Source organism: Oncorhynchus mykiss, chromosome 6, assembly GCF_057628025.1.
Source record: "Oncorhynchus mykiss isolate SJ-2025 chromosome 6, ASM5762802v1, whole genome shotgun sequence".
Classification (NCBI taxonomy): Eukaryota; Metazoa; Chordata; class Actinopteri; order Salmoniformes; family Salmonidae; genus Oncorhynchus; species Oncorhynchus mykiss.
The window spans coordinates 12,015,001-12,030,000 of record NC_143027.1 but is presented as its reverse complement, the minus strand read 5'-3'; the positions used below and the strand labels follow the sequence as shown (position 1 = coordinate 12,030,000).

The following is a 15,000-nucleotide window of genomic DNA, read 5'->3' as shown; positions in this document are numbered from 1 at the left end:
TCTCGTGTTGGAGTCTGTTCTGTGTTCTAGTGTTGGAGTCTGTTCTGTGTTCTAGTGTTGGAGTCTGTTCTGTGTTCTAGTGTTGGACTCTGATCTGTGTTCTAGTGTTGGAGTCTGTTCTGTGTTCTAGTGTTGGAGTCTGTTCTGTGTTCTAGTGTTGGAGTCTGTTCTGTGTTCTAGTGTTGGAGTCTGATCTGTGTTCTACTGTTGGACTCTGATCTGTGTTCTAGTGTTGGAGTCTTTTCTGTGTTCTAGTATTGGAGTCTGATCTGTGTTATAGTGTTGAAGTCTGTTCTGTGTTCTAGTGTTGGAGTCTGATCTGTGTTCTAGTGTTGGAGTCTGATCTGTGTTCTAGTGTTGGAGTCTGTTCTGTGTTCTGGTGTTGGAGTCTGATCTGTGTTCTACTGTTGGACTCTGATCTGTGTTCTAGTGTTGGAGTCTGTTCTATTTATTTTACAATCAGCTATTGGTTTTGACATGAAACTCGATAGCCTATCACTGAACTCAATAGGGTAAATAAGTGGATAAGAATAAGCGAATATCAGCTCTTTCTTTTTTTACAGGACTACTGGCTCTGAAGGACTCTGTTCACTTGTCACCCCTGAAGCCATCTACCACCCCCACGGAACGTGAGCTGGAGTGGCTGGAGGGCTCTGCTCTGGGGCAGCACAAGGAGGAGGAGGCCCCTACCAGGGCTGGGGGGGAGGCAGAGGGGCAGGAAGAGGATGAGGAGGAAGAGGAGACGAGTGGAGTCCTGACCATCTCTGAGTTGGTGTACAACCCCTGTGCCAGCATGCTGCCCACGCCGGTGGACGACGGCCAGGGAGGGGTTGACCTGCTGTTCCAGAGCCCCATCCAGAGCCCTGCTCGCCTGCTGAGAGAGCTACATGCTGACCCTGACATCCAGGCCCAGCTGGTGGCCGAGAGGGTGCGTGACCGTGCCTTCGAGCGTGCACGTGTGGTGGGGAGGAGCATGCTAGGTAGCGGGCTCCGCCTCCTGACGAGGAATGAGCGGGTGAACACGTGCGTGCTGAGCGCGATCCGCCTCATCGCCATGGTGATAGGGGTGCTGCTGGTTGCCGTACCGATGCTGCTGCTGCTGCTGGAGTCGGACATAGACGTGTCGTTTTTGCACGAGATCAGGCAGACACCTGAGTTTGAGCAGTTCCACTACGAGTACTACTGCCCGCTGCGCCGCTGGATCCTCTGTAAGATCAGCATGGTCATGGAGAGGCTGGGATGGGACTGAAGAGGAGAGGAGACACGAGAGTGGAAAGAGAAATGGAGGAGTAGGAAGAGGAGGAAAGTTGAGGGAGGGTTGCTTTCACTCTGTACCATGTTTCTGTCTGCTCGCTCCTGATGCTGACACGCTGATGGGTATTGGTTGTGATTGGACAGTGATTTTCTAGTAGGTACGAGACAAATATGTCTCTGGAGCTCATTTGATTGACTCTCCTCTTCATAACAGAGTCAGTGATTGATCCCAGACACTGTCAGTAATGGCGGAGTGGGCGGGACAGAGAGAGAACATAGATCTGAGAGCAACCCTATATCACTGGCAACATAACAGCCACAGCCTACAGATAGATACACTACATGACCAAAAGTATGTGGACACCTGCTTGTCGAACATTTCATTCCAAAATCATGGGCATTAATATGGAGTTGGTCCCCCTTTGCTGCTATAACAGCCTCCACTCTTCTGGGAAAGCTTTCCACTAGATGTTGGAACATTGCTGTGGGGACTTTCTTCCATTCAGCCACAAAAGCATTAGTGAGGTTGGGCACTGATGTTGGGCAATTAAGCATGGCTCACAGTCGGCGTTACAATTCATCCCAAAGGTGTTAGATGGGGTTGAGGTCAGGGCTCTGTGCAGGCCAGTCAAGTTCTTCCCCACTGATCTTGACAAACCATTTCTGTATAGACTTCACTTCGTGCATGGGGGCATTGTCATGCTGAAACAGGAAAGGGCCTTCCCAAAACTGTTGCCACAAAGTTGGAAGCACAGAATCTTCTAGAATGTCATTGTATGCTGCAGCATTAAGATGTCCTTTCACTTGAACTAAGGGGCCTAGTCCTACCCATGAAAAACTTCCCCAGACCATTATTCCTCCTCCACCAAACTTTACAGTGGGCACTATGCATTCGGGCAGGTAGCGTTCTCCTGGGATCCGCCAAACCCAGATTCGTCCGTCAGACTGCCAGATGGTGAAGAGTGATTCATCACTCCAGAGTCGAATGGCGGCAAGCTTTACACCACTTCAGCCGACGCTTGGCATTGTGCATGGGGATCTTAGGCTTGTCTGTGGATGGAAACCCATTTCATCAAGCTCCCGACTAACACTTATTGTGCTGACGTTGCTTCCAGAGGCAGTTTGGAACTTGGTAGTGAGCACACGGCGGTCCCGTTCTGTGAGCTTGTGTGGCCTACCACTTCGCGGCTGAGCCATTGTTGCTCCTAGACGTTTCCACTTCACAGTAGCAGCACTTACAGTTGACTGGGAAAGCTCTAACAGGGCAGAAATTTGAAGAAATGACTTGTTGGAAAGGTGGCATCTTATGACAGTGCCACGTTGAAGGCCACTGAGCTCTTCAGTAAGGCCATTCTACTGCCAATGTTTGTCAATGGACATTGCATGGTTATGTGCTCGATTGTATACACCTGACAGCAACGGGTGTGGCTGAAATAGCCCAATCCACTAATTTGAAAGGGTGTCCACATACTTTTGTATATATAGTGTATATATGTATATTTACAAAAAAAAATGAATATTGATCTAAATAAAATCTTTAAAGTTCTTTTTAATGTTTTGTAAAAAAATAAATGTGATGCAAAGTATTTCAGGAATTTTTCAGTCAGAGGATCTACTTACAAGTTTATTGAAGCTATGGGTTGGGGGTCAAAGTCAACTATTTTTAAAGACTACTGTCACTCGACTTGACTGGTAGCACCATGGGTTTTACTACAAAGATATAGCACAATCTTTTACAACACAGATGAACTGTTTCAGATTCTCTGATGTCATTGGAGTCAGGTGGCACAGGTTTGGTTAACTGTCTGTTTTGTGTTGAACTAAATGTGATATTATTGAAGGTTTCAGTCAGTCACCTGGCAAGTGGATTTGAGAGTTTTAACATAAATATGTGATGTTAGCAACAGTAGAATACAGTGCCTTTCGGGAAGTATTCAGACCCCTTGATTTATTCCACATTTTGTTACTGTACAGCCTTATTCTAAAATGTATTCAATTGTTTTTTTCCCTCATCAATCTACACACAATACCCCATAATTACAAAGCAAAAACAGGTTTTTAGAAATTGTTGTTAATTTATGAAAAATAAAGACCAGAAATATCACATTTACATAATTATTGAAACCTTTTAGTCAGTACTTTGTTGAAGTACCTTTGGCAGCGATTACAGCCTCGAGTCTTCTTGGATATAACGCTACACCTGTATTTGGGGAGTTTCTCCCATTCTTCTCTGCAGATCTTCTCAAGCTCTGTCAGGTTGGATGGGGAGCGTTGCTGCACAGCTATTTTCAGGTCTCTCCAAAGATGTTCGATCGGGTTCTGGCTGGGCCACTCAAGGACATTCAGAGACTTGTCCCGAAGCCCCTCCTGCGTTGTCTTGGCTGTGTGCTTAGGGTTGTTGTCTTGTTGGAAGGTGAACCTTCGCCCCAGTCTGACCTGGGCGTTCTGGAGCAGGTTTTCATCAAGGATCTCTCTGTACTTTGCTCCGTTCATCTTTCTCTCAATCCTGACCAGTCTCCCAGTCCCTGCAGCTGAAAAACATCCCCACAGCATGAAGCTGCCTCCACCGTGCTTTACCGTAGGGATGGTGCCATGTTTCCTCCAGATGTGACACTTGGCATTCAGGCCAAAGAGTTTAATCTTGTCCTTTAGGTGCCTTTTGGCTCCAAGTGTGCTGTCGTGTGTTTTACTAAGGAGTGGCTTCCATCTGGACACTCTACCATAAAGGCCTGATTGATAGAGTGCTGCAGAGATGGTTGTCCTTCTGGAAGGTTCTCCCATCTCCACAGAGGAACTCTAAAACTCTGTCAGAGTGACCATCGGGCTCATGGTAACCTCCCTGACCAAGGCCCTTCTACCCCGATTGCTCAGTTTGGCCTGGCAGCCAACTCTAGGAGGAGTCTTGGTGGTTCCAAACTTCTTCTATTTTAGAATGATGAAGGCCACTGTGTTCTTGGGGACCTTCAATGCTGCAGAATTTTGGGGGGTATTCTTCCCCAGATCTGTGTCTTGAAACAATCCTGTCTCATTCCTTCGATCTCATGGCTTGGTTTTTGCTCTAGAAGAAAAATAAACCTATTTAAGCATACCTATTTAGGCGAGGTGCTGGCTAGCGGAGTAGAAAACTTGAAAAAAAGGAGAGTCGCACACTCTAGGAGCTCAGATGCAGAAATGTAATGTCCAACGTTTCGACAGCCAAGCTGAAACATTGGATAGATACACTACACTCCTAGAGTGTGCGGCTCTCCTTTGGTTTTTGCTCTGATATGCACTCTCAACTGTGGGACCTTATATAGACAGGAGTGTGCCTTTCCACATCATGTCCAATCAATTAAATTGACCACAGGTAGACTCCCATCAAGTTGTAGAAACATCTCAAGGATGATCAATGGAAACAGGATGCAACCTGAGCTCAATTTTGAGTCTCATAGCAAAGGGTCTGAATACTTATGTAAATAAGGTATTTCTAATTTTAGTTAAATTTGCAAACATTTTTAAAAACTGTTTTCACTTTGTCATTATGGGGCATTGTGTGTAGATTGCTGAGGATTTGTATGTATTTAATCCATTTTAGAATAAGGCTGTAACGTAACAAAAGGTGGAAAAGGCAAGGGGTCTGAAAACTTTCCGAAGGTACTGTATATCTCATGGTCAGTCGGAACTGAAATGCCAGGCTGTATAGAAAAGGAAAGTCATTCATGGCTGTTATTTTATGATTGTAGTGGTTGACCAATAAGATGATGCATTAGTAAGATAGTGGTGAAGCATCGTGGCAGATGATTGGTTAGTGATGGTTTGAATGGGAGGGCTATACAGCTGTCAGTCTAATATCTACTTATTATGTTACCTTAAGTTCAGTAATATTGAGAGAAGCAGCTGTTTGTTGGGGAAAAACTTGTTCAGATGAATTGGTTGTGAGTGAAAGGTAATACAGCATGAACAGAATTCTGATCAGCCGAAATAGCAAAATACACTTAATGACCAGTTTATTAGCCTCCAGAACAGCCTGAATTCAGCGCACCTAGCTCCTACGATCATACCACGTACAAAGTCACTTAGGGCACTGGTTTTGCCCATTCTAACATTCAATGGAACAGTAACTGAATGCCTCCCTGCCTGTCTGCTTGCTTTATATAGCAAGACACGGCCACCTGACTCACTATCTGTAGGAGCGAATCATTTTTGTGAACGGGGTGAACCTAATAAACTGTCCACTGAGTGTATATCAATTTGGACCGTATTCTCAGGAAAGGACATACGCACGTTGAATTATGTCTCTGTGTGTGCAAACACAATATGATCTAAACGAACACCACATTGAAACACACAACTTACTTTATAGTCGTAAACATTTTGTGGATATAAAATATCCTTTAATTAACCCTATCATTATATCTCAACAGGTTTGTAGCCATAAATGTCAGTTAAATTCTGTATCTTTTATTCTCTAACACACAGGCACTGACTCATTGTCACAGCTCAATCTTCTGGTCCCAATTTACAAGTACTCTTAATGACCCACAATGTATTTAACTTGTCTGCAGTACTGTAGGATGACCACAGAAATCACTCTCATTACCCCTATTCTATTAGCCACAGTGTAATCATCAAATGTGTGTTCATGTGAATAAACGATAACGTTATGCGTAACCAGCTTTAAACAGTGGGCTGAACCAAGGAGATGTTCTCCCACGGCACTGACTTCAAAACATACTTGTTTTCTTTTTCTCAGAGACATTACACACACACACACACACACACACACACACACACACATATAACACAATGTATAGGCCTAATGTATACACATGTACAATATGACATGCCCTAGCCTCAGTACTTTGTTAATAGGCCACACCCTTTAGCGGGCCTGACCTCACTCATGCCGTGGATGAGCTCTGAGCTGCAGACTGCATGCCTTCGTCTGTAAATACTGTTATATAGAGAAAAGCCAATCGTGGTGCAGAACTTTCTTTCTTTGTGTCTTTCCCTTGTAAGCGACCCATGTGTAGGTTACCTTCCAGCTTAGATGCATGCACGACATCCATATTTTAGCAAGTGGGTAGTGCACAGTGGGTAGTGCACAGAATAACCTTGAGTGACGTTGTGCGAGGTGTAGCAACCTGACAGCAACGGGTGTGGCTGAAATAGCCCAATCCACTAATTTGAAAGGGTGTCCACATACTTTTGTATATATAGTGTATATATGTATATTTACAAAAAAAAATGAATATTGATCTAAATAAAATCTTTAAAGTTCTTTTTAATGTTTTGTAAAAAAATAAATGTGATGCAAAGTATTTCAGGAATTTTTCAGTCAGAGGATCTACTTACAAGTTTATTGAAGCTATGGGTTGGGGGTCAAAGTCAACTATTTTTAAAGACTACTGTCACTCGACTTGACTGGTAGCACCATGGGTTTTACTACAAAGATATAGCACAATCTTTTACAACACAGATGAACTGTTTCAGATTCTCTGATGTCATTGGAGTCAGGTGGCACAGGTTTGGTTAACTGTCTGTTTTGTGTTGAACTAAATGTGATATTATTGAAGGTTTCAGTCAGTCACCTGGCAAGTGGATTTGAGAGTTTTAACATAAATATGTGATGTTAGCAACAGTAGAATACAGTGCCTTTCGGGAAGTATTCAGACCCCTTGATTTATTCCACATTTTGTTACTGTACAGCCTTATTCTAAAATGTATTCAATTGTTTTTTTCCCTCATCAATCTACACACAATACCCCATAATTACAAAGCAAAAACAGGTTTTTAGAAATTGTTGTTAATTTATGAAAAATAAAGACCAGAAATATCACATTTACATGATTATTGAAACCTTTTAGTCAGTACTTTGTTGAAGTACCTTTGGCAGCGATTACAGCCTCGAGTCTTCTTGGATATAACGCTACACCTGTATTTGGGGAGTTTCTCCCATTCTTCTCTGCAGATCTTCTCAAGCTCTGTCAGGTTGGATGGGGAGCGTTGCTGCACAGCTATTTTCAGGTCTCTCCAAAGATGTTCGATCGGGTTCTGGCTGGGCCACTCAAGGACATTCAGAGACTTGTCCCGAAGCCCCTCCTGCGTTGTCTTGGCTGTGTGCTTAGGGTTGTTGTCTTGTTGGAAGGTGAACCTTCGCCCCAGTCTGACCTGGGCGTTCTGGAGCAGGTTTTCATCAAGGATCTCTCTGTACTTTGCTCCGTTCATCTTTCTCTCAATCCTGACCAGTCTCCCAGTCCCTGCAGCTGAAAAACATCCCCACAGCATGAAGCTGCCTCCACCGTGCTTTACCGTAGGGATGGTGCCATGTTTCCTCCAGATGTGACACTTGGCATTCAGGCCAAAGAGTTTAATCTTGTCCTTTAGGTGCCTTTTGGCTCCAAGTGTGCTGTCGTGTGTTTTACTAAGGAGTGGCTTCCATCTGGACACTCTACCATAAAGGCCTGATTGATAGAGTGCTGCAGAGATGGTTGTCCTTCTGGAAGGTTCTCCCATCTCCACAGAGGAACTCTAAAACTCTGTCAGAGTGACCATCGGGCTCATGGTAACCTCCCTGACCAAGGCCCTTCTACCCCGATTGCTCAGTTTGGCCTGGCAGCCAACTCTAGGAGGAGTCTTGGTGGTTCCAAACTTCTTCTATTTTAGAATGATGAAGGCCACTGTGTTCTTGGGGACCTTCAATGCTGCAGAATTTTGGGGGGTATTCTTCCCCAGATCTGTGTCTTGAAACAATCCTGTCTCATTCCTTCGATCTCATGGCTTGGTTTTTGCTCTAGAAGAAAAATAAACCTATTTAAGCATACCTATTTAGGCGAGGTGCTGGCTAGCGGAGTAGAAAACTTGAAAAAAAGGAGAGTCGCACACTCTAGGAGCTCAGATGCAGAAATGTAATGTCCAACGTTTCGACAGCCAAGCTGAAACATTGGATAGATACACTACACTCCTAGAGTGTGCGGCTCTCCTTTGGTTTTTGCTCTGATATGCACTCTCAACTGTGGGACCTTATATAGACAGGAGTGTGCCTTTCCACATCATGTCCAATCAATTAAATTGACCACAGGTAGACTCCCATCAAGTTGTAGAAACATCTCAAGGATGATCAATGGAAACAGGATGCAACCTGAGCTCAATTTTGAGTCTCATAGCAAAGGGTCTGAATACTTATGTAAATAAGGTATTTCTAATTTTAGTTAAATTTGCAAACATTTTTAAAAACTGTTTTCACTTTGTCATTATGGGGCATTGTGTGTAGATTGCTGAGGATTTGTATGTATTTAATCCATTTTAGAATAAGGCTGTAACGTAACAAAAGGTGGAAAAGGCAAGGGGTCTGAAAACTTTCCGAAGGTACTGTATATCTCATGGTCAGTCGGAACTGAAATGCCAGGCTGTATAGAAAAGGAAAGTCATTCATGGCTGTTATTTTATGATTGTAGTGGTTGACCAATAAGATGATGCATTAGTAAGATAGTGGTGAAGCATCGTGGCAGATGATTGGTTAGTGATGGTTTGAATGGGAGGGCTATACAGCTGTCAGTCTAATATCTACTTATTATGTTACCTTAAGTTCAGTAATATTGAGAGAAGCAGCTGTTTGTTGGGGAAAAACTTGTTCAGATGAATTGGTTGTGAGTGAAAGGTAATACAGCATGAACAGAATTCTGATCAGCCGAAATAGCAAAATACACTTAATGACCAGTTTATTAGCCTCCAGAACAGCCTGAATTCAGCGCACCTAGCTCCTACGATCATACCACGTACAAAGTCACTTAGGGCACTGGTTTTGCCCATTCTAACATTCAATGGAACAGTAACTGAATGCCTCCCTGCCTGTCTGCTTGCTTTATATAGCAAGACACGGCCACCTGACTCACTATCTGTAGGAGCGAATCATTTTTGTGAACGGGGTGAACCTAATAAACTGTCCACTGAGTGTATATCAATTTGGACCGTATTCTCAGGAAAGGACATACGCACGTTGAATTATGTCTCTGTGTGTGCAAACACAATATGATCTAAACGAACACCACATTGAAACACACAACTTACTTTATAGTCGTAAACATTTTGTGGATATAAAATATCCTTTAATTAACCCTATCATTATATCTCAACAGGTTTGTAGCCATAAATGTCAGTTAAATTCTGTATCTTTTATTCTCTAACACACAGGCACTGACTCATTGTCACAGCTCAATCTTCTGGTCCCAATTTACAAGTACTCTTAATGACCCACAATGTATTTAACTTGTCTGCAGTACTGTAGGATGACCACAGAAATCACTCTCATTACCCCTATTCTATTAGCCACAGTGTAATCATCAAATGTGTGTTCATGTGAATAAACGATAACGTTATGCGTAACCAGCTTTAAACAGTGGGCTGAACCAAGGAGATGTTCTCCCACGGCACTGACTTCAAAACATACTTGTTTTCTTTTTCTCAGAGACATTACACACACACACACACACACACACACACACACACACATATAACACAATGTATAGGCCTAATGTATACACATGTACAATATGACATGCCCTAGCCTCAGTACTTTGTTAATAGGCCACACCCTTTAGCGGGCCTGACCTCACTCATGCCGTGGATGAGCTCTGAGCTGCAGACTGCATGCCTTCGTCTGTAAATACTGTTATATAGAGAAAAGCCAATCGTGGTGCAGAACTTTCTTTCTTTGTGTCTTTCCCTTGTAAGCGACCCATGTGTAGGTTACCTTCCAGCTTAGATGCATGCACGACATCCATATTTTAGCAAGTGGGTAGTGCACAGTGGGTAGTGCACAGAATAACCTTGAGTGACGTTGTGCGAGGTGTAGGGGGTTTTCAGTTCAGCGTTCGTTATTCTGAAAGCCACTAGAAGCCAACTGTCCGCCTGAAATTTTTGGGGCATTAAAAGAAGCCAATCAGATGGCAAGAAATTAAATTCTATAATGATGGTCAGAGGAAATGCATAATGAAACCAGTGATCATGTAGAACCATAAACCAGTTTAGCAGATTCATTTGATTTAAATCCAGCACATTTGATACTGCATTTCAAAACATGGGGACTATTGTCCATTTGGAGTTGTCTCAAGTAGAATAGGTTGCTTTTATGTGTCTGTGACCATAAACATAGCTAGATGTCTAACACCTGACCTTATTGCTAACAGATGTCACTGATGATGTTAGCATGGACACACACGTCATGTTATCCATATCATAACAAGTCAGCCTATGACAAAGGCCGTGGTATTCTGTGGACGATAAAGTTCTGAATCCCAATAACACCGTAGCATTCTCCTTTGTATTATCTATTTCTCAGCCTTTCTATAATGTTTTCTTAGCAGGGAAACTGCCCACAGTGAAGCTCTTTTATTTGAGCTACAGAACATGTTTCGTTTGTTTTTAATGTTTTTCAATCAGTGTTTTAAGGACTAAGAGTTGAAAGTACCATGCTAGTGATAAAGCTATGTCATCACAAGTTGAAAGACTGAAATGCAATTTATACACTGCTGATTTGGCCGTCAAGACTGCTCGGCACAAATACTGTGATTAAAAAACAACATGCAATCACACGAGTTGATGTCATACGTACCCACACCCACTTTCTCTTAAGTGATCTGATTAAAAAAGATCGTCCAGGTGTATGACACGTATATGCAAACCTGTAAGACATCACATGGTACAGATGGATGTTCTTTCATAGATTATTTCGATGTTAAATGGGCATGTGACGTGTTTTGCACGGATAGCAGCGTTACCCTCCGTAGCTGTTTGTTGTTATCAGTTTGTAGGACTTGTTTTTGTTATTCGGTCTCTTTTAAAACAACTCTGGGAGTAAATTGAAAAAAAAAAGAGCAAGTTTTCAGTTGTTTGACCACAGCTGGAACACAAAGCCTTATGAACTTTGTAAAGTGAATTTTGAATGTTTGTATGTTCAAAGAAAAACATGGTTGTTTTATATGTTAATACTGCCACAATAAAGCCCCCCAAATGAATATATATTGAAATATGGTGTACTGTTAAGTTGATGCATTTATTGAACATAAAAGAGCATGTACACTTTTGAAATTAGCGCAACCTTCAATCAGAAAACATATCACGATATTTTAATAATATTGGCAAATAAAATAAGGTTAATTAAAGGTCCAATGTAGCCATTTTTATCTCAATATCAAATCATTTCTGGGTAACAATTAAGTACCTTGCTGTGGTTGTTTTCAGTAAAATAATTCAACAAGAATAGCTACTTAGCAAAAAGCAACGACTGTGAGGAAAACAGAAAACTCTCTTTATTGTTGCCCTATTAAAAACTCCATCCCGCCGCCTTTTCAAACAGCTCTTACACTAAAAGAGCATTATCATTATTTTCACATTTTCTCAGTATTATTCCAACCTCCAGGTGTGGAAATATATATAAAACACAGGGAAATTATGTTTTTGACTGCACTGGGCCTTTAAGCTTGTGGTTTATGTGGACTGTACATTGAAATACAAATTCTAAAACCCATTTTGTTTACCTAATGCCTATGTAACTCTACCCCATGGTGTACTGTACGTACGTGACTAGTGTATGGGTGTGACGGGTGTTTAAAAGGAGATTGTACACAATGAATGCAGAGCCATTTTCTTTCTTTCTTGGTATGATGAGTAAATCAACATGTCAATAACTTAGCTAAAGAACCTTATGTCATCTAAAACGATAAATAAGCACAGGCCTCGGTATGAAAGTGGACACACAGTGCTCTTGCAGTCAGCTATTATAGTCAAGGAGTTCAATAAAGGTAAAAAAAATCATAGAAAGAAAGAAGGACCTCAAGTGTCGCTTCTCAGATTTCACAGTCCATAGTCTCCGTATCGTGGTCTTGCAGAGTAGCTCTATTTATGTGGTTGACTATGCCTGCATTATTAATGTGGAAACAATATTGGTTCTACTATAAAGCATTGTCCTTTGAAAGCATGCGTTTACTTTTTCTATGGGGGTATACATTTGTATTTACATTTGTCGCTATGGAGACACTGGCCAAGCCCTGTAGTGGGCTGTCTCTCGCTGCAGTCTCCCTTGGTGAGTAAGTATGTGTCTTGTTTCTATAACAACGTTTGTGTGAGCAGCTCAGCAGCTGAAGGGACCGGAGTGGAGAGACTTCTGGGTAAGAAGCTATTCTTATAGCAAATGATAGCAACAAGTAAATGTTTATATGGCAAACCACTTTCAGTTGAATATGTGTGTAGGCTACTAGTTTCGTGTCTGTACTTCTGGTCTGTTGATTTTACTTAAGTGCATAGATGGCATACAGTATGTTTACAACCTTACAACCAACTTCTGTCATTTCGATTTCAGCATGGGTATGATTGGAGTGCCAACGGGGAGCAGCGAGAGGACGGGACGGTGGGAATGCAGACAGGGTCAGATGATGTAGTTCACATGATACTGGGTGTGGCCACAGGGTCAGAGGGTGTAACCAGAGGGTCAGAGGGGAGTGTGCTTCTGGGTCTAACAGTGAGTGTTAGCGGAGAGAGTTCTCTGGAGATGGATCCCGGTCTCCTGGAGGGCTCAGTCCTGACTGAGCAGCAGAAGCTACGCCATGTGTTGGACTGGGCTAAGAATTTCCTCGGGACCAGTCAGGATGGGCACAATCTCAGCAGAACCTCCCCTTCCTCCCTGCATTTGCACTCTACTTCAGCAGCGCATCGACTCGAGGTCGGTGGAAGAGCTGCTGTCTCCCCCCTTGGAACCTTTCACAATCTTGTCAGAATCAGAAATGTGAGAGAAAACATGGTAGGCCAATCAGAGCCTCTGACCAGGCTTCCATACACAACCCCACTGCCCTGCCACACTCTCTCCCACACCCCAGGTGGCCGTGAGTTTTCTGGGCCTGAGTTTAAAGAGAATCCTGGGCATAAGGAGCTGGTCCTGTTCTCCGGGCCACAAGAGGATAACAATGACCAACCACGTTTCCTTGGTGTAGACAACCCTCAGGCAGACCAGACTCCCCACAAACCAATAGCTCCTCATCCTGAGGGGAGAGATGGTGTTTCCATCAGTGAGAGCCTAAGAGACAGAGACAGTTGCTCCTCAGTGGACAGTGACACTATCCTATGGTTGCCTGGATATGGTCCTTTATCCAGAGCCCATGACCTCATATCAAGGGAAGGGGGTTGTGGAGAGAGAGAGGACAGAGTTTTGAGAATGCAGGAACAGAAAGATGAGAAGGCGGTGGCGGAGGAGGAGGACCCAAAAACAGGCCTTGAGGGAACTAGTAGTATCATGCCTTATGGATCCTCTAGGGTCGCACTAGAGGGTGAACATCTAGATTGGGGAGCCAATGGCTGGGTGTCAGAGGGCCTGAGTGTGTATGAGGAGTATCTGCTGTGTGTGTCCCGTTTGGACCACCTCAGAACAGAGCAGAACCAAGCACCTGCAGACGTCATGACCCTACTTGCTGACATCATGACCCTACCTGCTGACGTCATGACCCCACCTGCTGACCAAACGGCTGACCCCTCCGAGCAACCTCTGAGTGCTGAGCTGGTGGTTGCTAAGCAACATGTCCATCAGGACATCCACAACGAGGGGAGGCGTGCACCATTCAAGAGTTCAGAAGTGAAGAACAGTAGAGGTATGTCTCTAATATAGGACCCAGCATCCTATTCAGACTAATAAATAAATAAAACAGCATACCTACCTTACCTAGCGATGACCTACACACTCATTACATACAGCTCTGTGTGTTGTAGAGACCATGATATCTCTGGGTGTGTTCTTTGTTTGCCTTTGGTCAGTGATCCAGCCCAAGAGCAGCGGAGGTCAACCTGGTGTCAGGAGTCAGGCTCGTGTCAGAGGTCGCGGTCATTCCTGGAGGTTCTGGGAAAGGTCAAGCCTCTCCTGGTCATCCTTCACTCATGGAGAAGTGCTGCCACGGTAACATCTATCATAAGAAGAGCTGCCATGGTAACATCTATCATGAGAAGAGCTGCCACGGTAACATCTTTCATGAGAAGTGCTGCCACGGTAACATCTATCATAAGAAGAGCTGCCACGGTAACATCTTTCATGAGAAGTGCTGCCACGGTAACATCTATCATAAGAAGAGCTGCCACGGTAACATCTTTCATGAGAAGAGCTGCCATGGTAACATCTATCATGAGAAGAGCTGCCACGGTAACATCTTTCATGAGAAGAGCTGCCATGGTAACATCTATCATGAGAAGAGCTGCCACGGTAACATCTATCATGAGAAGAGCTGCCATGGTAACATCTATCATGAGAAGAGCTGCCATGGTAACATCTATCATGAGAAATGCTGCCACGGTAACGTCTATCATGAGAAGAGCTGCCACGGTAACATCTATCATGAGAAGAGCTGCCACGGTAACATCTATCATGAGAAGAGCTGCCATGGTAACATCTATCATGAGAAATGCTGCCACGGTAACGTCTATCATGAGAAGAGCTGCCACGGGAACATCTTTCATGAGAAGTGCTGCCATGGTAACATCTTTCATGAGAAAAGCGTCTGCGAAATGGCATAACACAATTTTTTGTAAAAAATTTAAGTGAGTACCGGCACTTTTTTAATTCCACAAAAAACACTGGAAGCTGCCCTGTGGCAAGTCACACTCAAAGGGAGTCACACTGCCCTCTGTAGTCTATCAGCGGGACTGCACCTGCACTCAGAAAGACAGCAGCATGCGTGGTGTATTCATTAGTGTATAAAACCTGAAGAACATACGCACATCCAGGTACTT

At 43.4% G+C, this 15,000-nt stretch overlaps 2 protein-coding genes across 5 annotated transcripts in view; both read left to right on the top strand.

Moving 5' to 3' along the window:
* frmd3 (FERM domain containing 3) overlaps positions 1 to 2,838 on the top strand; it is an 89,707-nt gene extending 86,869 nt beyond the window's left edge. For 2 of the 3 annotated variants that reach the window (XM_036979418.2, XM_090237017.1), the window contains one exon: positions 564 to 2,838. In XM_036979418.2, the coding sequence (XP_036835313.2) occupies positions 564 to 1,249 (686 nt within the window). In that variant the 3' untranslated portion in view covers positions 1,250 to 2,838. The remainder of the gene's footprint in view (positions 1 to 563) is intronic. The other variant, XM_090237018.1, reaches the window with a different exon arrangement.
* A 9,492-nt stretch (positions 2,839 to 12,330) lies between these two features.
* Positions 12,331 to 15,000, top strand: part of LOC110525271 (uncharacterized) — a 19,387-nt gene continuing 16,717 nt past the window's right edge. Inside the window, exons 1-3 of one of the 2 annotated variants that reach the window (XR_016496513.1) lie at positions 12,331 to 12,401; positions 12,593 to 13,871; positions 14,035 to 14,173. Coding sequence is in view for 1 of the 2 variants with exons in the window: in XM_090237016.1 (XP_090093142.1) it covers positions 12,647 to 13,871; positions 14,035 to 14,173 (1,364 nt within the window). In the remaining variant the exon portion in view is untranslated. The remainder of the gene's footprint in view (positions 12,402 to 12,592; positions 13,872 to 14,034; positions 14,174 to 15,000) is intronic. The other variant, XM_090237016.1, reaches the window with a different exon arrangement.